This window comes from Cherax quadricarinatus, chromosome 40 (genome assembly GCF_038502225.1).
Source record: "Cherax quadricarinatus isolate ZL_2023a chromosome 40, ASM3850222v1, whole genome shotgun sequence".
Lineage (NCBI taxonomy): Eukaryota > Metazoa > Arthropoda > Malacostraca > Decapoda > Parastacidae > Cherax > Cherax quadricarinatus.
Genome location: NC_091331.1, coordinates 16,908,849 through 16,932,823, shown reverse-complemented (window position 1 = coordinate 16,932,823; position 23,975 = coordinate 16,908,849). Strand labels below are relative to the sequence as shown.

The following is a 23,975-nucleotide window of genomic DNA, read 5'->3' as shown; positions in this document are numbered from 1 at the left end:
AATGAAATAAGAAATATGAAATTTGATGGAAAACTTAGGAAATTAGAATGGTACCTTGACTTACGAGTTTAATTCATTCTGTGACCCAGCTCGTAACTCAATTTGCTCGTATATCAAATCAATTTTCCTCACTGAAACTAAATGAAATGCCATTAATCTGTTCCAGCGAAATTCCTGGTGCTCGGGAAGCAGGAGAAAATACTTCAACATAACGCCAGTATCAACTCTATGGCTTATTTATCTATCACAATTGATCTAATGTGACATAATAAACAATATAAATAACATAAGAACATGATATATACTCTAGAATGAATAAAATACAGTGGACCCTCAACTAACAGCGGCATTAAGTAATGGCAATTTCGTCTAACGATGCTTTTTGCCGTAAAAAAATGTCTTAACCAACAGCAAAAAACTCTACCAACAACGTTCGTCCGGAACATGTCCATGTGCTCGGAGTGCGGCTTGAGCGGGCAGCCCAGCAACTCCACAACTCAGTGTGCCATTGTTTACAAGGTGTTGCGGTCGGTTTCCATGTGTGCCTCCCATATATTTTGGATTATTCCACTGTTGTTAGTGCTTGTAACTGCTAAATAAGCCACCATGGGCCCAAGAAAGCTTCTAGTGTCAAGCCTGTGTTAAAAAGGGTGAGAATTACAATAGAAATGAAGGAGATCATTGAAAAATAAGAGAGTGAAGTCCACATGGCTGAGTTGGAAAGGCAATACAACATACCACATTCAACCATCAGTACTATCTTGGCAAACAGTGAGGCAATCAAGGAAGCTGCTGTTGCGAAAGGTTCAAGTATGTCTTCAAAACGGAGACCGCAAATAATTGAAGAGGTAGAGAGACTGTTATTGGTATGGATAAATGAAAAACAATTATCAGGTGATAGTGTTTCTCAGTCTACAATTTGCGAAAAGGCAAGGCATGATGATCTCATTAAGAAAATGCCTCAAAATAGTGCTGCTGCTGATGAATTTAAGGCCAGCAAAGGCTGGTTTGAGAGATTTAAGATTCATAGCAGCATACACAGTGTGGTAAGGCATGGTGAGGCAGCCAGTTCAGACAAAAATGCAGCTGAAAAATATGTGAAGGACTTTAAGGAATACACGGAGACTGAAAACTTAAAACCTGAACTAGTGTTTAATTGTGACAAAACAGGCTGATTTTGGAAGAAAATGCCAAACAAGACCTACAATATTCAGGAGGAAAAGGCACTCCCAGGACATAAGCCTATGAAAGACAGGCTGACATTAATGTTGTGTAGTAATGCTAGTGGTGATTGCAAAGTGAAGCCTTTATTGGTGTATCACTCTGATACTCCCAGAGTGTTCAAGAAAAACAATATCATCAAGGGTAATTTGTGTATCCTGTGGAGATCAAACAGTAAGGCATGGGTCACTAGGGAATTTTTCTTGGACTGGTTTTATGGTGTGTTTGGTCCCACTGTGAAAAATTACCTCCAGGAAAAGAAATTGTCACTCAAGTGCCTCCTGGTAATGGACAATGCTCCTGCTCATCCTCACGACTTGCAAGAGGAATTTGCAGGGGAGTTTGGTTTCGTTAAGGTGAAGTTTTTGCCTCCTAATACAACTCCTCTCCTCCAGCCCATGGACCAGCAGGTCATTTCAAACTTCAAAAACTCTACACAAAAGCAGTGCTTCAAAAGTGCTTTGAAGTGACCTCAGACACTCAGTTGACCCTAAGAGAGTTTTGGAAAGATCACTTCAATATCCTCAGCTGTGTAAACCTTATAGGTAAGGCTTGGGAGGGAGTGACTAAGAGGACCTTGAACTCTGCTTGGAGGAAACTGTGGCCAGAATGTGTATAACAGAGGGATTTTGAAGGGTTTGGGGCTAACCCTCAGGAGGCTATGCCAGTAGCGGAAGCTATTGTGTCATTGAGGAAGTCCTTGGGGTTGGAGGTTTGTGACGAGGATGTGGAAGAGTTGGTGCAGAACGGCGAGGAAGAACTAACCACTGCAGACCTGCAAGAGCTTCAGGTGCAACAGCAACAGATCACATCTCAGGAATGTTATTCAGAGCACGAGGAAGAGAGACGGAGGAAGATGACTTCGTCAAGGATTAGGGAAATGTGTTCAATGTTTACAAAGGTGCAAGCATTTATTGTTGAATTTTATCTTGTCACATAAGTTGCAAGCCGCATTGGCAACATGTACAATGACACTCTTGTGTCCCATTTTAGGGAAATCCTAAGGGCACGTGAGAAACAGAGCTCTCTGGACAGTTATTTTGTGCGACAGGGGTCCAGTGACTCTCAAGCTGGTCCTTGTGGCATTAAATAACCAAGAAGGGAGGTAACCCCACCAAAGGACTTGGTACCTGAAGTCTTTATGGAAGGGGATTCTCCTTCCAAGCAATAGACAATCCTGAATCTCCCCTGCTGCTGGCACATCACTCATCAACAACTCCACAAAAAAGGTAAGTGGCATTTAATTACTGTTTATTTTGTATGTCCCATTCATTTTCGTTTCAGGAAATGTATATTTCATGAAAAAAAAAAAAAATTTCAGACTTTGGGGTGTCAGGAACGGATTAATTCCATTTCCATTATTTCTTATGGGGAAAATTAATTCGACCAAGAGCAAATTCGACTAACGGCAAGCTCTCTGGAATGGATTAATGCCGTTATTGAGGGTCCAATGTATGTCATTATGTGACGAGTGGTGGTGGCCACTCCCAAGGTAAAAATAATTATCGCTCTGACCATATCTTCCCATTCTTGAGGTCTTATTATAAGAGAAAGAGTTTGTGAGGCTAACTGCACTAGACCACTAGTTTCATAAGGAAAACACTGAAACAAAAGCGATTTTCTCAGATTTTTTTTCTCCGAGCCAAGAGACCGGCCTATGTTTTGGGTGAATATATCAGCATAAATGCCTCATGCCTTCTCGCTTGTACTGCCTTGCCAAGTCGACTACATGCACACCACACTGGTGTTTTTCTATGATTTCATGCTTTAATTCACTGGACAGCATCCTCTTCTTCTCAGCACTGTCCTTTGCACTTACTTTCTTAGGACCCATGGTTAGAAAAAAGAAATTTGGCAAAATAACTGCACAAAATGCAAGCACAACACAAGAGAGATGCTTCCACGGCAAGGTAACTATGCACACTGTTGTGGCGTTCACTGTGCCAACTAGTGGCAGCGTTTCAGAAGCTCGCTCGTAATTCAGATTTGGCTTGCAATTCAAAGCAAAAAATTGACCGAGCAACGGCACATAACTCAGAAATCTCGTAAGTTCGGCAATCGTAAGTCAGGGTACCAACGTACGCTCTTGCAAGTTAGCAGTTTCAGTGATATTTACACACCAACGATTTTGTCCACATTAAGTCCTATCTTCAATCAATTCTGTTGTTCCAGTTGACCAAACTCATACCTATATAACTAGTATTCCTTCTATTCTATTGACTGAGCACAAGAAACTGCCCATTTACCTATTTCAACTAACCAATAAAGTGATTAGAAATCAGTAATTTTGCCAATTTCACACAAAATTCAAAAATATATATCTTCTATAGCCTCTCCTCACTTAACCCTATCACTGTCGAGACCCCTGCTCACAAACTTGCTCTCAGTGTCAAAGAATTTTCACACACACAAAAAAAAAACCCTCATGAAATGACATAAAATCTTTTCCTGATGGTAATGATACCATCGGGAAGTTGGTGGTCTAGGCGATATATACGCATCGGTGATATTGCCCACTTTGAGCCCTATTTTCAGCCAATTCCATTGTTCCAGTCGACCAACCTCATAGCTATTTCTCGAAAACTCCATTTGTTCTATCAATTAAGCACAAGAAACCACCCATTCACCGATTTCAACTACCCAATGTAGTCAGAAATTGGCAATTTGGTCAATTTCACACAAATTTCTAAAGATGCTAATTTCAAAATAGGGTCCAGAATAAACAATTCAGACATTCCTGGCACTAAAATAACATTTTCTCTGTTCATTAGTCACATCTCTAGGCCCCTCTTATATTACTCTTGACTTCCATTTTGAATTTTCATCCACATAAAAAACAGGAGATTTACTGTTATGCAGACTACTGCAATATTATATAATTGTATAATTAATGTCAACCCATTAGTGACTGCGTATTAGAATGGCTAGTTGGGCACTTATTGGACAGTGACGTCATGTGTTTACTCTCGAACATTGGCAAAAATCAAACATTTCTGCTACTTTGAGCTCAATTTCAAGGTCCTTTTCATTGTGAAACCAATCATCATCATCTGTATTTCTGTAATATGTTTTCCATTCTATGAAAGACGAAAAAGAAAATGAGAATACAACCATAAATACCATACGAAAATACACCTCAAAGTCGGCATTTTAGCCCTTAACCCTTTCAGGGTCGAGAGGTCCTCTCCTAAACTTGTTCTCAGGGTCGAAAATTTTTCACAAAAAAAAAAAAAAAAAATTCTTATGAAAAGATAGAGTATCTTTCCCCGATCACAATGACACCAAAAGTATGAAATCTGCTGAAAAACTTACGGAATTATGCTCTCACAAAGTTAGCGGTCTCGACGATGTTAATGTATCAGTGATTTCGCTGACTTTGAGCCCTATTTTCGGCCAATTCCAGTGTACTAGTCGACAAAAATCATAACTATTTCGCTAGAACTCCATTTTTTCTATTGAATAAGCACAAGAAACCACCCATTTACCGATTTCAACTATCCAATAAAGCAGTCAGAATTTAGCATTTTTGCCAATTTCACACAAATTTCAAAAGATGCCAATTTCCAAATAGGGTCCAGAATAAACAAGACATTCCTGGCACTAAAATAACATTTCCTTTGTTCAGTAGTCACGTCCCCAGGCCCCTCTTACATTTCTTTTGCTTTCCACTTTGAATTTTTATTCTCACAAAAAAAAAAAAAAAAAATAGAAGATTCACTGTTATGCAGACTACTGAATTAGTGTAAAAATGGTATAAATAACATCAGAACACTTGTGAAAGAATATTAGACCCACCAGTTGATGTGTATTGGACGTGTGGCATGATTTGTTTACTTTTGAACTTAGGCAAAAATTTAACATTTCTGCTACTTTGAGCTCAATTTCAAGGTACTTTTCATTGTGAAATCAATCAAAATCGTCTCAATTTCTGTAATATGTCTTCCATTCTATAAAATGAGACCAGGAAAACTAGAATACAATCATAAATACCATATGAAAATACAGTGCAAAGACGCTGTTTTAAACCAAAAATACGGTCATTTTTTTTCTCTCATTACGCACTGTGTGCTGCAGGATTTTTTTATACTGTGCACAATGACCACATAGACCCATTCTTTCATATGTAGGCCTACCAGCTTTCTCTCACTAGATTTGAAGGCGCTAGAATTTAGGCGTACTAGTACGTCAATAACCCTGGTGCGTAAGCCGTACTAGTACGTCGGAAACCCTGAAAGGGTTAAACTCGCGTTGCGCTCCGAATATTGAGACAAATACAAAAACTGGTTTTTTTTTTTCCATTTAAAATGAAGAGCACATTTTTCTACATTTTATAAGATTAAAAAAAATTTCAGGGTAAGTACTTACCGAGATATAATACCGTGAAGTTGGCCCTGGATGCTCACCTGATGGCAACATCGACTTCTGCCACTTGCAGAAGTGTTGCCGATATACCTTTCCTTGTTTTTTTTAATTTATGTATTTTTTATGTTCTGGTAATTACAATTTATAACAGTTCTTGTGATTTTATAGCCAATCTTTGTTCTGACACTAATATTAGGTACTGAAACAGTGCTCAAATAGTCACAATTACATTGACAGGTAAACATTTACACCTGCTTAGGTTATTTACTATTGTCTAGAAATATATACAGAGTATTTATAGGTCCCAGCAATGTTTTAGATACCCTGGCATCTACCTTGAAGCATGGTGTTATGAAAGGCATCCCTATACTGTTGACAGCCCAGTGACATTTGATAAATGCCCACTGCTCTGGCTAACCCTCGCTGTATTTGTTACCAATGTTAAACACAAACATGTCTTGTTTCTGTCTATTTATCTGTCTGTCTGTCTATCTGCCTGTCTATCTTTGCCTGGAATTTTTGGGTTATCCTAGGTAATTTACACTATGTATAATAACTGTACTTATGTGTGCATGTGAGAGAGACATAAATAGAGATATAGAGAGACAGCCAATGCCAGCCAAAACCAGACAAAGCCAGCCAGCCTGCCAAATACATAAGAACATAAGAAAGAAGGAGAAGGAGCACTGCTGCAGTCCTACTGGCCCATGCAAGGCAGGTCCATCCCCCCCCCTGGTTTAGACCAATGACCCACCTAGTCAGGTCACATCCACTGAAGGAAGGAGCACGACATCAGACCTAGTAGCACAAGCTAGTCAGGTCCAACTCACACCCACCCACACTCACTCATGTATTTAGCTAACCCTCGCTGTATTTGTTATCACTGTTACACACAAACATGTCTATCTGCCTATCTATCTATCTGTCTCTGTCTATCGGCCTGCCTGTCTGTCTCTGCATATCTGTCTTTCTGTCTGCTTGGTGTATAGTATATCAAGCTCCTTGAAGAATGATGTTATGACAACTGTGACATTTGATAAATGGGCGCTCGGGGAACCCTGGCTTTATTTGTTTTTACTGATACATATAAACATGTTTGTCTGTCTGTCTGCCTATCTTTGCCTGGAATTTTTGGGTTATCCTAGGTAATTTACACTATGTATAATAGCTGTACTTATGTGTGCATGAGACAGAGATATAGATAGAGATATAGATGGAGATATAGACAGAGAGACAGCCAAAGCATGCCAGCCAGCCGGCCAGCCTGCCAAATACATAAGAACATAAGAAAGAAGGAACACTGCAGCAGGCCTACTGGCCCATGCAAGGCAGGTCCATGTCACCCCCCCCAACCAGCTTAGACCAATGACCCACCTAGTCAGGTCACATCCACTGAAGGAAGGAGCATGACATCAGACCTAGTAGCACAAGCTAATCAGGTCCAACTCACACCCACCCACACCCACTCATATACATATTTAGCTAACCTATTTTTACTTTCCTCTTAAAATGGGAGTGTTAATGCGACATAGCATTAGTGAATCCCTGGTGTTTGCCATGCTATTTGCTCTAGCTGGCACTCAATTGAACTGTTGCTCCCATAAAGCACTAAGTGCTCCCAGATTTTGTTAATACTGCGCACACTGAGTGCACAGACCCATTCTTTCATGTCTAGACGACTGAAGCCTATTGTGCCAAATTTGAAGGAATGAAAAATAAAACGTTGATCTACGTTTGGAGCGCAACGCGTGCAAACGTAGATCTATGTTTGGACAGTTTAAGAGTTAATAAAAAAACACGGAGTTTCTTGTTTTTCTCATTATACACTGCGTGCTGCAGGATTTTTTTTTATACTGCGTACACTGACCATGCAGACCCATTCTCTCACATGTAGGTCTACAAGCTTTCTCCTGCTAGATTTGAAGCTGCTAGAATTTTGGGGTATTAATACGTCATCAACACTGACTTGTAAGCTGTACCTATATGTCACCGACAGTGAAAGGGCTAACGACAGAGTTCCGTTTCTAAGACCTCGTTGGTAAATGAATTTGTCACTAAGTGAGGAGCATACTATAATGATAGTGAGTTTGTGTCAACCGTCTTCGATATTGTTTTAATGTCACAGTTGCACCATTTATAGCATTCCTGGTATATTTTTAAATGTTAATACTACAGTAGTGTAATGTACATTATAATAAACAGAATAGAGGACATCAGCTCTAATATACATTATTTAGGTATGCATACAGTGACACCTGCGGTCACGACCATAATTCATTCCAAAACTCTGGTCATGACACAAACCTAATTTCCCCACTGGATTATAAATAAGCACAGTGGAACCCCGAGTTTCGAACACATCAGCTACTGAACGCTTTGAGTTTCGACCACTTTTTTCGCACCAATTTTGTCCCGAGTATCGAACGTGCCCCGTGTTTCGAACTGCATACCAGACCTGTCTGCCTGCCCGCGTCCCCCATGCAGGCGTCATGAGCCAGTCTGGCTTTGTTTATGCTTGAGTGAACACTAACCTGCGTGCTCATTCAAGCATTTCACTACTAATTCATTGTGTTTGGTGTTTGTGCAACTGTGAAATAAGCTACCATGGGCCCAAAGAAACTTGCTAGTGGCACCCGTGGTAAAGAAAGTGAGAAACACCATAGATGTGAAGAAGGAAATAGTACAAAAACATGAGAGTGGCGTGCAACTTGTGGAGCTTGCCAGGATATATGGCAAAAACAAATCAACAATTGCTTCTATCCTGGTGAAGAGAAAAGAAATCAAGGAAGTTGATGTTGCGAAAGGTGTTGATATGCTAACCAAAAATAGACCACAAATAGTCCAAGAGGTTGAGAAGTTGTTGATTGTGTGGATCAAGGATAAAGAGAGCGGGTGATAGTGTTTCGGAGACAATCATTTGTGATAAGGCAAGGCAATTGCATGACAATCTCATATAGAAAAGGCCTGCAACAAGCGCTGCTGTTAGTGACTTTAAGGCCAGCGGAAGCGGGTTTGACAAATTTAAGAAGCATAGTGGCATACACAGTGTGGTAAGGCATGGGGAGGCTGCCAGTTCTGACAAACATGGAGCTGAAAAATTCATAAATGAATTTCAGGGGTACATAAAGGCTGAAAAATTGGAATCCAAACAAGTGTTCAATTGTGACGAACAGGCCTGTTTTGGAAGAAAATGCCAAAGAGAACCTACATAATGCAGGAGAAAAGGCACTGCCAGGACACAAGTATATGAAAGACAGGCTAACTCTCTTGTTTTGTGCTAATGCTAGTGGGGATTTTAAAGTGAAGCCTTTACTGGTGTTATCACTCAGTAAATCCCAGCGTGTTCAAGAAAAACAATGTCGTCAAGAATAGATTTTGTGTGTTGTGGAAAGCTAATAATAGGGCATGGGCCACAAGGCAAATTTTCAGAGTGGGTCCATGAAGAGTTTGGCCCCAATGTGAAAAAATACCTCCAAGGAAATAAATTGCCACTCAAGTGCCTCCTGATACTGGACAATGTTCCTGCACATCCTCCAAACTAGGTAGACCTACTGTCAAGGGACTTCAGTTTCATCACAGTGAAGTTCTTGCCTCCTAACACCACTCCTCTCCTCCAGCCCACGGACCAGCAGGTCATTTCTAACTTCAAAAAACTCTACACAAAGGCAGTGTTTGAAAAGTGCTTTGAAGTGACCTCAGACACTCAGTAGACCCTAAGAGAGTTCTGGAGGAATCATTTCAGTATCTACAACTGCATAAGCCTTATAGGTAAGGCTTGGGAGGGAGTGACTTCCAGGACTTAGAACTCTGCTTGGAGATAATTGTGGCCAGATTGTGTTCAACAGAAGGATTTTGAAGGGTTTGAGGCTGACCCTGACCCTGCCGACCCTCTGCCTATTGTGGAAGGTACTGTGGGATTGGGCAAGTCCATGGGGTTGGAGATGAGCGGTAAGGATACAGGAGAGTAGGTGCAGGACCACAGGGAAGAGCTAACCACTGAAGAGCCGCAAGAGCTTCATCTGGAACAGCATCAGACCACATCTCAAGAACTTCCTTCAGAAGAGGAGGAAGAGGGGGTGGATGATGTGCCTTCTTCACAAATTAAGGAGATTTGTGCAAGAATGATGTGCAAAAGTTTGTGGAGAAGTACCACCCTGAGCAAGCTGAAACAAGCCATCTTTGCAACAAGTTCACTGACAAAACCATGTCCCACTTCAGGGACATCTTAAAGAGGCGCCAGAAACAGAGGACTGTGGGCAGTTATTTTGCGAGACAGGGGTCAAGTGACTCTCAAGCTGGTCCTAGTTGCATTAAAAGACAAAGAAGGGAAGTAACCCTAGATAAGGACCTGTAACCTAAAGTCTGTTTGGAAGGGGATTCCCTTTCCAAACAATAAGTGCTCCCTCACTCCTCCTCCCTATCTTTGATATGCTATCAACAATCTTCAATAAAGGGAAGTAAAAATGTTATTTTATATGTTTATTTAAATGTTTATTTATCTATTACTAATTGTACTATGTGTATTTATTGTATGTAAAACTATAATATCTATAAAATGCATTTTTGTTTTTTTGCAAATATTTTTGGGTTTCTGGAACGGATTAATTGTATTTACATTATTTCTTATGGGAAACATTGCTTCGAGTTTCAAACTTAATCCTGGAATGGATTAAGTTCGAAACTCGGGATACCACTGTATGATTAATCCATTCCAGACCTCTACAAACTGTGTGCAAATACTGCTTTTTTAAGCACAAAAATAGTTAATTATACTATAGAATGCACAGTGTAATAGTAAACTAAATGTAAAAACCTTGAACAATAGAGAAAACTAACACTGCACGAGTCTGTTCTAGACCCCTACGAATAACAGCGCTATCACAAGAAATAGGCATAATCTTACTTCTGAGATACTGAGGTAAACGCGCGTACACCTGATTACATAAAAATGAAAAAAAAAAGTGAAAATTGCACTACTTTTGGTTTTTCCATGCAATATAAGTGATTTCTCATAATTTCCCCTGTACAGTGGACCCCCACTTTACGATCAGCTCCCAATGCGACCAATTATGTAAGTGTATTTATGTAAGTGCGTTTGTACGTGTATGTTTGGGGGTCTGAAATGGACTAATCTAATTCACAATATTCCTTATGGGACCAAATTCGTTCAGTAATGGCACCTGAACGTACTTCTGGAATGAAATATCGTAAACCGGGGATCCACTGTATATTACATTGTTTTCTCTGGTAAGAGACCAGAGGTACCAAAGGAGAACATAATTATCCTTTTATGGTCAGGTACTTGAGTAGACCTCTGGCCGTTCCACATCTCTCTCTATTATATTCCAATTATTATTTTGGCCATCTTTATTATGATTTTATCTTATTTATTTTATGTCTGCTATCATTTCTGAATAAATGTTATAGGCAGATAAAGTTTATTACTAATAATAGCATAGGTACAAGACATTTTGTGGCCGATGACTAGAACGTTAACGAAGAAAATTCTTTCCCTGCCTCTCCTCTTGACTCCTCCTATCATATAGCTCCTACCACACTGTAATGATGTTCAGTGGTAAATTTAGTGTATTAGTCTAAAAATTTACTTCATGTTCATGCATATATTTACATGGCGCGTCATCACAAGAAATGTTCAAACAGCTATAATTTGCTGTAGAAACATCGTAGTATTACAATGGGATTTTCACCAAAACGTTGCTAGATTCTTAAACTATTTTTCTGTAAACAAAAATCATTTCTCATATTCTTCAATTTATTTTCTTACTCCATGTGCCGCATAGGTTACCTGTCTCTCAAGCACAAAAAATTAATCAAAGTTTGAAAAATCCTTAATTATACAAAATAATGCACAGTTTCATAGAGAAAAATGCTTAAATAACAGAGAAAAAAAATATCATAAACAACCAAGAAAATAAACCTTGCATGAGTTGACCTCTAGTGTGAAGGAAGTGAGGAGGAAGATAAGTGGGGAGGAGGTTACTATTTTGAGGGAGTTCACAGTGAATGAACGTACGTCTGAACAAGACAGACTGCAAGGCGAAGAGGAAGTCAGGAAAACTGGTGCGTGAAAAAATGGCGCAGAATGTGAAAATTGGTGCGGCTGTTTGTTCGGCACCCGATTGTGTGTTCGTGACCAGATGCAAAAATTTGGCAAATTTTTGGGTCGTGAACCAATCTGTTCATGTTCGGAAGTGTTTCTGACCAGATGTTCCACTGTACTGGTCAGATAGCCCGTCATAACTCTGGGTCATTGGTAAACGAGTACATCGCTAAGTGAGGAGAGGCTGTATTCCTTCAAGCGAGGCCAAGAAACCGAGAACACAACCATAAAAACCATACGAAAATACACTGCAGTCACTGTTTTAAACCAAAAACACAGTTGCAGTTTTTTCTCATTATGCACTGCATGCTGCAGGATTTTTTTTATATGGTTCACACTTACCATATAAACCCATTCTCTCAAATCTAGGCCCAAATTTACTGCTCGAAGATTATCTGAGTGAGCTGAGCCCATCACATAGAACAGGGCTGACCCGGGCTTCAAAGACGTAGTACAATGGGACCCACTTCTAAAGGGTTAGTGAAACATGACTGCGAGAAGATAGATGAGCTGTATATCAATGAACAAAATAAAGGACAAGCTCTTCACCAAAAATCATAAATGTAAACTGCAAAATAAACTAAGCCCAAGACATATCAGGAAGCATTTGTTCAACATAAGTGTACTAAACCAGTGGGATGAGTTAGATAATAGCACAAACGTTAATGCTACGAAAGAGTATCCAATATAAATATGATACAACATTTATTTACGCAAAGTCAACTATTTCTCGGGGTAAGGAATTTAAGTGGCGGGTCCAAGCTCACCTTCACTGCAAATGAAGATAAAACAAAAATGGGAAATATAGTGATACATACCACTTTTAATTCTTCCTCGCTGTTCAATTTTAAGAGTGAGATACAATGTTCTGATTGGAAAATACACAGCTTGAGGAAACATTCGTCCCACTTGGTTCAGGAGGTTGATGATCACCTGTAAAGTGAATGACCAATTATGTCATAATTTATAGCATATACCAGAATATATATTTTATAAACTCCTTTTATATATGTATAGTATTACTTTAATACTAAGATTATTATAATACAGCACATATATTAAATGTGGAGGAATAACATGAATCCAGACACTAACAAAGAGTAACTAAGTGGCAGACTTCTTTATTTGACTCATATTTTTACATAATCTGAAAACACTGTGAAATGCTATACTGCTATTCTCCTGGTGCTGAGGAAGAAAAGTGATGGAATTTAAAGTAGACAAAGGCCCCAACGCATATATATATCATCATATAACAGGAAACCACAGAAATTAAGATCAGTAGAGGTAAAGGTCATCTAGAAAGGAGGAACACAACAGAACAAAATCAAATACAAGGGTATATAAAACGTCTCTCATCAAATGTACACTATCCCCCTCTGACAGCAGCTGGATGACCATAGCTGCACGTAAAAGTAAGTCATAATAAAAGGGAGAGTGGGAAGATTAGTTTCTACAAACTTTCCAGGCATACAGTATAAGAATTACAAAACACTCAGCTATGCTACACTCTTTCACCACTTTTTTTCATTCTCTCTTCTATTCTGTGTAGTCCATCTTCCTTGCACTATTTTAACATTTTAATTTTTTTCTGCACAGATGAAAGTACAGTATATAACTTTTGTTCTGCATCAGCAGAAAATACATGCAGCATTTTCATATCCCATGAGGAAAGATGATAATGTTTATATATAAATTGTTTATCATCATGGGAGTCACAGGTCTATATAGATGGGACTAAATATGCTGTGTTTTGCAAAGCAAACACATGTAGTGTTTTCATATCCTCTTTATCTTCAGGGTTAAATTGTGAGGATACTGGAGATAATGCTTATTTTTTTTAACATGCTGGCCGTCTCTCACCAAGGCAGGGTGACTTGAAAAAGAAACACTTTCACCATCCTTCACACTATCACTATCTTGCCAGAGGCACACATATGACAGTTCAGATGTCCCTCCAAACAGTAAATATCCCTAACTCCTCCTTTAGAGTGCAGGCATTGTACTTTCCACCTCCAGGACTCAAGTCCAGTTAACTGGCTTCCCTGAATCACTTCACAAAATGTTACCCTGCTCACATTCCAACAGTTCATGAAGTGCCAAAAATCATTTGCCTTACACGTACTCCTAACATGCTCACACATGCCTGCTGGATGTCCAAGCACCTCGCATACAAAACCTTCTTTAACTCCCTTCAACCTCTCCAGGGATGGCCTCTACCCTACCTTCCCTTTACTACAGATTAATACTTTTATACACCCTCCAAGTCGTTCTATTTTGTTCCATCCCTCTCTAAATGTCCGAACTGCCTCAACAACCCCTCCTCTGCTCTCTGGATATTATTAGTAGCCCTGCACCTCATTCAAATATCCAAATTATAAATTCTCTACATTAAATATTTACTCCAAACACTGCCCTCAGATATGACATCACTGCCTCCAGTTTCCTCCTCACTGCAACATTCACAATACATGCTTCATACCCATATTAACCCTTTCATTGTAAAGACCCCTGCTCCAGTGGTGGCTCGTAACACCAGTAATACCATTACAGTGGAATCTCTACTTATGAGTGCCACAACATGTGAGTTTTTCAAGATACGAGCAGTCACTCGGTCGATTTTTTGCTTCCAGATGTGAGCGGGCCTCAAGGGAGGTTCCTTGATGCTGGTGAGGGGCTCTTGCTCTTGATCTAGGGAATTGGATCTCAGTTGCTTGTTGGACTATCTTATTGAAACTTGGAAAACGTATGATGAAAAGAAGAAATCGGACCATAAATAACGGAGTTCACTTCTCAGCCATTAGCCGCCCCTTAGTGGTATATTTTCGTATGGTTTTTATGGTTGCATTTTCGGTTTTTTTTTGGTCTCAATTGATAGAATGGAAGATATATTACAGAAATAGATACGATTTTGATTGCTTTCACAGCGAAAAGTAGTACCTTGAAAATGAGCTCAAAGTAATGGAAATGTTCGATTTTTGCCGATGTTCAAGAGTAAACAAATGTCATCATCCAATTTGTGTCACCTGGCCAGTCTCATACGCAGTCACAAATGAGCTGACATTTATACAGTTATTACAATAATGTAGTAGTCTGCATAACAGTAAATCTTCTATTTTTTGTGTGAAAAAAATTCCAAATGGTAAGTAGGAGTATTATTATAAGAATATGTACATACTAAAAGCAATGTGTGGTGTAAATATAACAACATAAGAAAGAAGGAACACTGCAACAGGCCTACTGACCCTTGCGGAGCAGGTCCATGTCCCCCCCCGGATTAGACCAATGACCCCCGCCCCCCAGATTAGCCAAATGACCCACCCAGTATGGTCATCTCCACTCAAGGATGGAGCACTGCACCAGACCCAGCAGCACAAGCTAGTCAGGTCCAACTCAAACCCACCCACACCCACTCATGTATTTATCTAACTTATTTTTAAAACTACACAACGTTTTAGCCTGAATAACTGTACTCGGGAGTTTGTTCCACTCATCCACAACTCTATTACCAAACCAGTGCTTTCCTATATCCTTTCTGAATCCGAATTTTTCCAACTTGAAACCACTGCTGCGAGTCCTGTGTTGGCTGGAAATTTTCAGCCTGCTATTTACATCTCCTTTATTTATTCCTGTTTTCCATTTATACACCTCAATCATATCTCCCCTAATTCTATGCCTTTTGAGAGAGTGCAGATTCAGAGCCCTCAGTCTATCCTCATAGGGAAGATTTCTGATACATGGGATCATCTTTGTCATCCTCCTCTGTACGTTTTCCAGAGCATTTATATCCATTCTTTAATACGGTGACCAGAACTGAGCAGCATAGTCTAAATGAGGCCTAACCAAGGATATATAGAGTTGAAGAACAACCTGAGGACTTCTATTATTTATACTTCCAGATATGAAGCCAAGAATTCTGTTAGCTTTATTGCGAACACTAATGTACTGTTGTCTTGGTTTTAGATTACTGCTAACCAGAACTCCTAAATCCTTTTCGCAATCAGTAGAATTAAGATCTACATTATTTAGTTTATATGTGGCATGGTTATTTACCTGTCCAACATTTAGAACTTTGCATTTGTCAATATTAAACTGCATCTGCCACTTCTCCGACCATTGCATCAGTCTATTCAAATCATCCTGGAGTGCTCTAGTGTCCTCATTAGAATGAATTGGACAGCCTATTTTGGTGTCATCAGCAAATTTGCTTATGTCGCTATTTATTCCCTCATCTATGTCATTTATGTAAATTGTGAACAACAACAGGCCCAACACTGGCCCCTGAGGAACACCGCTTGTGACGTGCCCCATTCTGATTTTTCCCCATTTATGCAAACTCTGCTGTCTATTTGTCAGCCATGCCTCTACCCAGAAAAAAATTTCTCCTCCTATTCCGTGTGCCTTAAGTTTCCTCAATAGCCTCTGGTGTGGAACTCTATCGAAAACCTTACTGAAGTCCATATACACAATATCATATTCATTACCATGATCTACCTCCTCAAACACCTTACTGAAAAAAATTAGTATATTCGTAAGACAGGAACGCCCCTTTGTAAAACCGTGTTGAGATTCATTAATCAATCTGTGCCTGTCAAGATGGCTACAAATTGCTTCGGCAATTATTGATTCCATAATTTTTCCCACTATGGAGGTAAGGCTTATTGGTCTATAGTTCGAAGCCAAGGACCTGTCACCTGCCTTATAAATAGGTACATTGTATTACATTTGCCCTTTTCCACTTATCAGGCACTATGCCAGTTTGTAGTGATACGTTAAAAAGATTAGCCAAAGGTATGCTAAGTTCCTCTTTACATTCCTTTAACACACTTGCAAACAGTTCATCAGGGCCTGGGGATTTGTTAGGTTTTAGTTTCTCTATTTGTCTTAGGACCATTTCACTAGTTGCCGCAATCGTACATAGTTTATCATCCTGTTCTACATAATCTATTATTTCAGGAATATCACTAGGATTTTCCTGGGTGAAAACTGAGAGGAAGTAGGTATGTATTTAGCATTTCACACATATCCTTATCACTGTCAGTGATCTGACCAGAGTTACTCTTAAGTGGGCCAATCTTGTCCCTAATCTTACTTCTATATACCTGAAAGAACCCTTTTGGGTTCGTCTTTGAATCACTTGCGACAGCCTCATAATCCCTTTTTACTTTTCTTATTCCTTTCTTTATTTCTCTCTTTAATTGAATATATTGATTTCTTAACTGCCCATCCCCTCTTTTGATATGCATATATATGCCTCTCTTTTGACCAATGAGATGTTTTAATCTATTGTTCATCCATTTGGGATCATTTTTGTTAGGTCTAATTTCCCTACTCGGAACAAAAGTTGTCTTGGCAGCTAGAACTATGCTCTGAAAAACGTCATATTGGCAACCAAGATCACCTACCTGACCCATAGTCAGGCCATCCAAATTTAGCCCACCCAGGTAATTTTTCAGTCCCGTGAAGTCGGCCAAGCGAAAATCTGGGACAGAGATTTGATTGCAGTTATCTGGGTAATTCCATGATATATTAAAACTAAGTGATTTGTGATCACTTTCCCCAAGCTCATCATTAACCTCAAGATTATTAATTAGTGAATCTTTGTTGGCAAGAACCAAGTCAAGCAGATTGTTTCCTCTAGTTGGTTCTGTCACAACCTGTTCTAAAAAGCAATCCTGAACCGTACCAAGAAAGTCACTAGACTCAAGATTTCCTGTCATATTGTTCCAATCAATTTGTCTAAAGTTAAAATCTCCCATTATCACAACATTTTCGTATCTAGATGCCTTATGAATTTCGTCCCATAACAGCTTACTGCCCTTCCTATCAAGGTTTGGGGACCTATAAATCACACCCAAAATTAATTTGCCATGTCCCTCGAGAAACTGTAGCCAAACAAATTCTGCAGAAAATTCGGAGTGTGGAAATTAGGTGGTGTGGCGTTAATAAAAGTATTAGTCAGAGGGCTGAAGAGGGGGTTGTTGAGGTGGTTTGGTCATTTAGAGAGAATGGATCAAAGTAGAATGACATGGAGAGTGTATAAATCTGTAGGGGAAGGAAGTTGGGATAGGGGTCGTCCTTGAAAAGGCTGGAGGGAGGGGGTAAAGGAGGTTTAGTGGGCGAGGGGCTTGGACTTCCAGCAAGCACGCGTGAGTGTGTTGGATAGGAGTGAATGGAGACAAATGGTATTTGGGACTTGATGAGCTGCTGGAGTGTGAGCAGGGTAATATTTAGTGAAGGGATTCAGGGAAACCGGTTATTTTTATATAGCCGGACTTGAGTCCTGGAAATGGGAAGTACAATGCCTGCATTTTAAAGGAGGGGTTTGGGATATTGGGAGTTTGGAGAGATATGTTGTGTATCTTTATACATATATGCTTCTAAGTTGTTGTATTCTGAGCACCTCTGCAAAAACAGTGATTATGTGTGAGTGAGGTGAAAGTGTTGAATGATGATAAAAGTATTTTCTTTTTGGGGATTTTCTTATTTTTTTTGGATCACCCTACCTCGGTGGGAGACAGCTGACTTGTTAAAAGAAAAAATTATAATAATAATACGTGTAATATAATAATTATATAATATGTAATATAATATAAATTATTATAAGAGTACATTCGTACTAATAAATAATAATAATAATATAATATGTATTATAATAATACATGTATAATAATAATGTACTATAATAATACTATAATTATAATAATAGCTTCGAAAGGCTGTCATTAGATGGCAGTGAATACCACAACAATGTGGGAGAACTTATGGCTGCCTCCACCTGTCACATAATGACATATTTTATTCATTCTGGAGTATACATCAAGTTTCTATGTTATTTATATTGTTTATTATGTCATATTAGATGAATTTTGATAGATAAATAAGCCAGAGCTGATATTAGGGAAATATTGAAGTACACATTTTGTCATGCCTGGAATTCCACTGGAATGGATTAATTCCATTTCAATTAATTTAAATGAGGGAAACTGACTCAACAAAAGAGCAAATCAAGATGCAAGCAAGGTCAAGGAACAAATTAGCCTGTAAACGGTCCAAATGTGTATATATACGTTCACTACCCCAGTGCCCCGAATATTTTGAAAAAAAAAAAAAAAAAAAAAGAAAATAAAGAGCACATTTTTCTAAGTGTTATAGAATAAGAAAAAAATTAGGGTCAGTACAGTATTTACAGAGATATGAGGTCGAAAAGTTGGCACTGGATGCTCACGTGACAGCAACATGGAGTCCTGCCGTTTGCAGAAGTGTTGCCGATATACCTTTATTTTCTATTTTCATATTATTTTATATAATTTTTATGTTCTGATAATTACAATTTATAGTAGTTCTTGTCATTTTATAACCAATCTTTGTTCTTACATTAGTATTAGGTACTGAAATTGTACTCACATTGTCAAAAACACACTGACAGGTGGATATTTACACCTGCCTTGGTCATTTAGTATTGTCTTGGAATATATACAAAGTATTTATAGATCCCAGCAATGTTTTGGATATGTGGAAGTACATAATAATAATGAGGAGGAAAAGGAGGAGGAGGCAAAGGAGGAGGAGGCAAAGGAGGAGGAGAGGAGGAGGCAAAGGAGGAGGAGAGGAGGAGGCAAAGGAGGAGGAGAGGAGGAGGCAAAGGAGGAGGAGGAGGAGGAGGAGGAGGCAAAGGAGGAGGAGGAGGCAAAGGAGGAGGAGGAGGAGGAGGAGGAGGCAAAGGAGGAGGAGGAGGCAAAGGAGGAGGAGGAGGCAAAGGAGGAGGAGGAGGAGGAGAAGGATAAGGAGGATAAGGAGGATAAGGAGAAGGAGGAAAAGGAGGAGGAGGAGGAGAAGGAGGAGGAGGAGGATAAGGAGGAGGAGAAGGAGGAGAAGGAGAAGGAGGAGAAGGAGGATAAGGAGAAGGAGGAGAAGGAGGATAAGGAGGAGGAGGAGGAGAAGGAGGAGGAGGAGGAGGAGGAGGATAAGGAGGAGGATAAGGAGGAGGAGGAGGAGGAGAAGGAGGAAAAGGAGGAGGAGAAGGAGGATAAGGAGGAGGATAAGGAAGAGGAGGATAAGGAGAAGGAGGATAAGGAGGAGGAGGATAAGGAGGAGGAGGATAAAGAGGAGGATAAGGAGGAGGATAAGGAGGAGGAGGATAAGGAGGAGGAGGATGAGGAGGATAATGAGGATGAGAAGGAGAATGAGGATAAGGAGGAGGAGGAGGATAAGGAGGATGATAAGGAGAAGGATAAGGAGGAGGATAAGGAGAAGGAGGATAAGGGGAAGGAGGATAAGGGGAAGGATAAGGAGGATGAGGAGGAGGAGGATAAGGAGAAGGAGGATAAGGAGGATAAGGAGGAGGATAAGGAGAAGGAGGATAAGGAGAAGGAGGATAAGGAGGAGGATAAGGAGGAGGAGGATAAGGAGGAGCAGAGGAGGATAAGGAGGAGCAGAGGAGGATAAGGAGGAGCAGAGGAGGATAAGGAGGAGCAGAGGAGGATAAGGAGGAGGAGGATAAGGAGGAGGAGAAAGAGGAGGAGGAGGAGAAGGAGGAGGAGGAGGAGGAGGAGGAGGAGAAGGAGGAGGAGGAGAAGAATATGTTTAAATAATAATAGGTAATAATAAGTTCCCTTGAAGCATAAAAAAGTCCACCCCTGACAGTGACATGATAAGATGAGATAACATCTGATAAGAGCTGATGTTTGATGAGCATACTCGAGGGTGCAGTGATAATACTTGATAAGAAAAGATTAGAGGTGGCTTTTGATGAGCATCGGCCCTTGCTTTATTTTCGCTTGTACACAAACATGTCTGTGTCAAGCTCCCTGCCTATCTGTCTAGCTCTCTGTCTCAGATAGAACTACAAGACCGGGTCATCACCTTTACTCATATCTTCAAGCAGAGTATAGCACTTTGTCTGGATTTTCTGGGTTATCCTAGGTAATTTACACTATGTATACTTGTATTTATGTGTACCAGTGAAACAGAGATAGACAGATATACAGATATACAGAGATAGACAGTTATAGACAGAGACAGAGACAAAGATAGACAGAGACAGAGATAGACATAGATACAGACAGACAAACAGAGATAGAGCCAGGCCGCCAGCCAGCCGGCCAGGCAGCAAATCAGCCAGTCAGCCAGCCATCAAGCCAGCCAGCCAGAACTGTTTCTCTTTACTTAGGGCATAGGTTATAAGACATTCTGAAAGGGTTTTGCACAAATGTTGCACAAATGTTGCACATGGGTTATTATCGAGATTTTTTGATATTTCATCGACCACTTATGGCCATATCCACCTCAAAGCCACTAAACTCAGGGTCAAAATCACTTTCCTCTTAAAATGGGAGAGTTAATACTACATGAAATCAGTGAATCCCAGGTGTTTGCTGTGTTGTTTGCTCTAGCTGGCACTCATTAGAAGTGGTGCTCCCACAAGGTACTAAGTGGTCCCAGATTTTTTTAATACTGCGCACACTGAGTGTTAAGACCCATTCTATGTTGACAAGGCATCTCTGGCCAATCGTGCCAAATTTGAAGGCAGGAAAAATAAAAAGTATATATACGTTTGGGGCACTGCATTTACGGGTTAAACTCGTAAGTGGAGGTTCCACTCTATCGTACCGCATCAAACTTCTATTTTCAATCATTTTTTATCTCGTTTCAACAAAAAAAATAAAAAATTTGCTTATAAATACTCTGAAAACAACATAAACCAGATCTGTCCTTTAATATATTTGTCAGTTGCAAATTATTTTAGTGTAAGGCTGATGAAGTCATACATCTGGCAGTGAGCATCTGGGATGATTGCAGCTCTGCAGCTCCTATGGACAAGCCGCTACTGCCCTGCTCACAAACTTGCTCTCTGTGTCAAAATTTAAAAAAAAAAAAAAAAATTATTTTCTTATGAAATGATAGAGAATCTTTTCCCGATGGTAATGACACCAAAAGTAGGAAATTTGATGGAAAACTTAGGGAAGTCCGCTCTCTCAAAGTTGGCTGTCTCGGCGATATTTACACATCAGCGATTTCACCCAATTTGAGCCCTATTTTCGGCCAATTCCATTGTTCCAGTCAACCAAACTCATATCTATCTTGCTAGAACTCCATTTGCTCTATCGATTGAGTGCAAGAAACTGCCCACTTACCGATTTCAACTACCCAATAAAGTGACCAGAAATTGGTAATTTGGCCACTTTCATACACAATTCAAGTAAGACCAATTTCAAAATAGGGTCCAGAATTAACAAACATCCCTAGCCTACTTTTAATTTTTATTCACACAAAAAATAGAAGATTTACTGTTATGAAGACTACTGTATTATTGAAAAAATGGTATAAATAATATCAACGCATTTTTGAAAGCATATTAGACCCACCAGCTGACGTGTATTGGATGTGTAACATGATTTATTTACTCTTGAACATCAGCAAAAACTGAACATTTCTGCTACTTTGAGCTCAATTTCAAGGTACTTTTATTCTGAAAATCATTCAAAAATCACCTTTATTTCAGTTAGTTAAAAATAAGAGAGGAGAGTTATCAAATGAAGAGTTAGAGGTATCAAGAAGATGGAGGGAATATTTTGAGGAATTGTTAAATGTTGATGAAAATAGGGAAGCTGTGATTTTGTGTATAGGGCAAGGAGGAATAACATCTTATAGGAGTGAGGAAGAACCAATTGTGTGTGTAGGGCAGGTGCATGGGGCAGTGAGCAGAATGAAAGGGTGTAAAGCAGCTGGGATTGATGGGATAAAGATAGAAATGTTAAAGGCAAGTGCAGATATAGTTTTGGAGTGGTTAGTGCTTTTATTTAATAAATTTATGGAAGAGGGTAAGGTACTTAGGGATTCGCTGAGAGCATGCATAGTGCCTTTGTATAAAGGCAAAGGGGACAAGAGAGAGTATAAAAATTATAGGGAAATAAGGCCATTGAGTATACCTGGTAAAGTGTATGGTAGAGTTATTATTGAAAGAATTAATAGTAAGACAGAAAGCATGAACTGTATTTAGATAAGGGTAAAGAGGTATCTGTGGCATTTATGGATTTGGAAAAGGCATATGATAGGGTGGATAAGGGGGCAATGTGGCAGATGTTGCAAATGTATTGAATAGGAGGTAGGTTACTGAAAGCGGTGAAAAGTTTTTACAAGGACAGTGAGGCTCAGGTTAGGGTATGTAGGCAGGAGGGAGATTATTTCCCAGTAAAAGTAGGCCTTAGACAGGGATGCGTGATGTCACCATGGTTGTTCAATATATTTATAGATAGAATTGTAAGAGAAGTGAATGCTCGGGTGTTGGAAAGAATCAAACACAAAGTGGGAGTTGTCACAGTTGCTCTTCACTGATGACACTGTGCTTTTGGAATATTCTGAAGAGGTTGGTTGATGAGTTTCGTAGGGTATGTAAAAGAAGAAAATTAAAAGTGAATATAGGAAAGAGTAAGGTGATGCGGATAACAAAAAAATTAGATAACAGAAGATAGAACATCAGATTGGAGGGAGAGAGTATGGGGAGGTGAATGTATTCAGATATTTGGGAGTGGATGTGTCAGCAGATGGGTCTATGAGCAATGAGATGAATCATAGAATTAACGAGGGGAAAAAGGTGAGTTGTGCACCAAGGAGTCTGTGGAGACAAATAACTTTATCCATGAAAGTAAAGAGGGGAATGTATGAGAGCATAGTTATACGAACACTCTTGTATGGGTGTGATGCATGGGTAGTGAATGTTGCAACAAGGAGAAGGCTGGAGGCAGTGGAGATGTCATGTCTGAGGGCAATGTGTGGTGTGAATATAATGCAGAGAATCCGTAGTTTGGAAATTAGGAGGTGTGGGATTACCAAAACTATTATCCAGAGGGCTGAGGAGGGGTTATTGTGATGGTTTGGACATGGAGAGAGGAAGGAACGAAATAGAATGACTTCGAGTGTGTATAAATCCGTAGTGGAGGGAAGGCAGGGTAGGGGTCGGCCTAGGAAAGGTTGGAAGGGGGGGGGGGTAGTAAAGGAGGTTTTGTGTGCAAGGGACTTGGACTTCCAGCAAGTGTGCGTGAGAATGTTAGATAGCGAATGGAGACAAATGGTTTTTAGGACTTGATGTGCTGTTGGAGTGTAAGCAAGGTAACATTTTTGAAGGGATTCAGGGAAGCTGGCAGGCTGGACTTGATTCCTGGAGATGGGAAGTACAGTGCTGGCACTCTGAAGGAGGGGTGTTAATGTTGCAGGTTTATAACTGTAGTGTAAGTATGCCTCTGGCAAGACTGATGGAGTGAGTGATGAT

General features: G+C 39.7%; 1 protein-coding gene across 7 annotated transcripts in view; it reads right to left on the bottom strand.

Moving 5' to 3' along the window:
* Window positions 1-23,975, bottom strand: part of Nipped-A (Transcription-associated protein Nipped-A) — a 362,660-nt gene that overhangs the window by 102,744 nt on the left and 235,941 nt on the right. For all 7 annotated transcript variants that reach the window (XM_070092733.1, XM_070092739.1, XM_070092738.1 and 4 more), the window contains exon 27: window positions 12,523-12,637. In XM_070092733.1, the coding sequence (XP_069948834.1) occupies window positions 12,523-12,637 (115 nt within the window). The remainder of the gene's footprint in view (window positions 1-12,522; window positions 12,638-23,975) is intronic.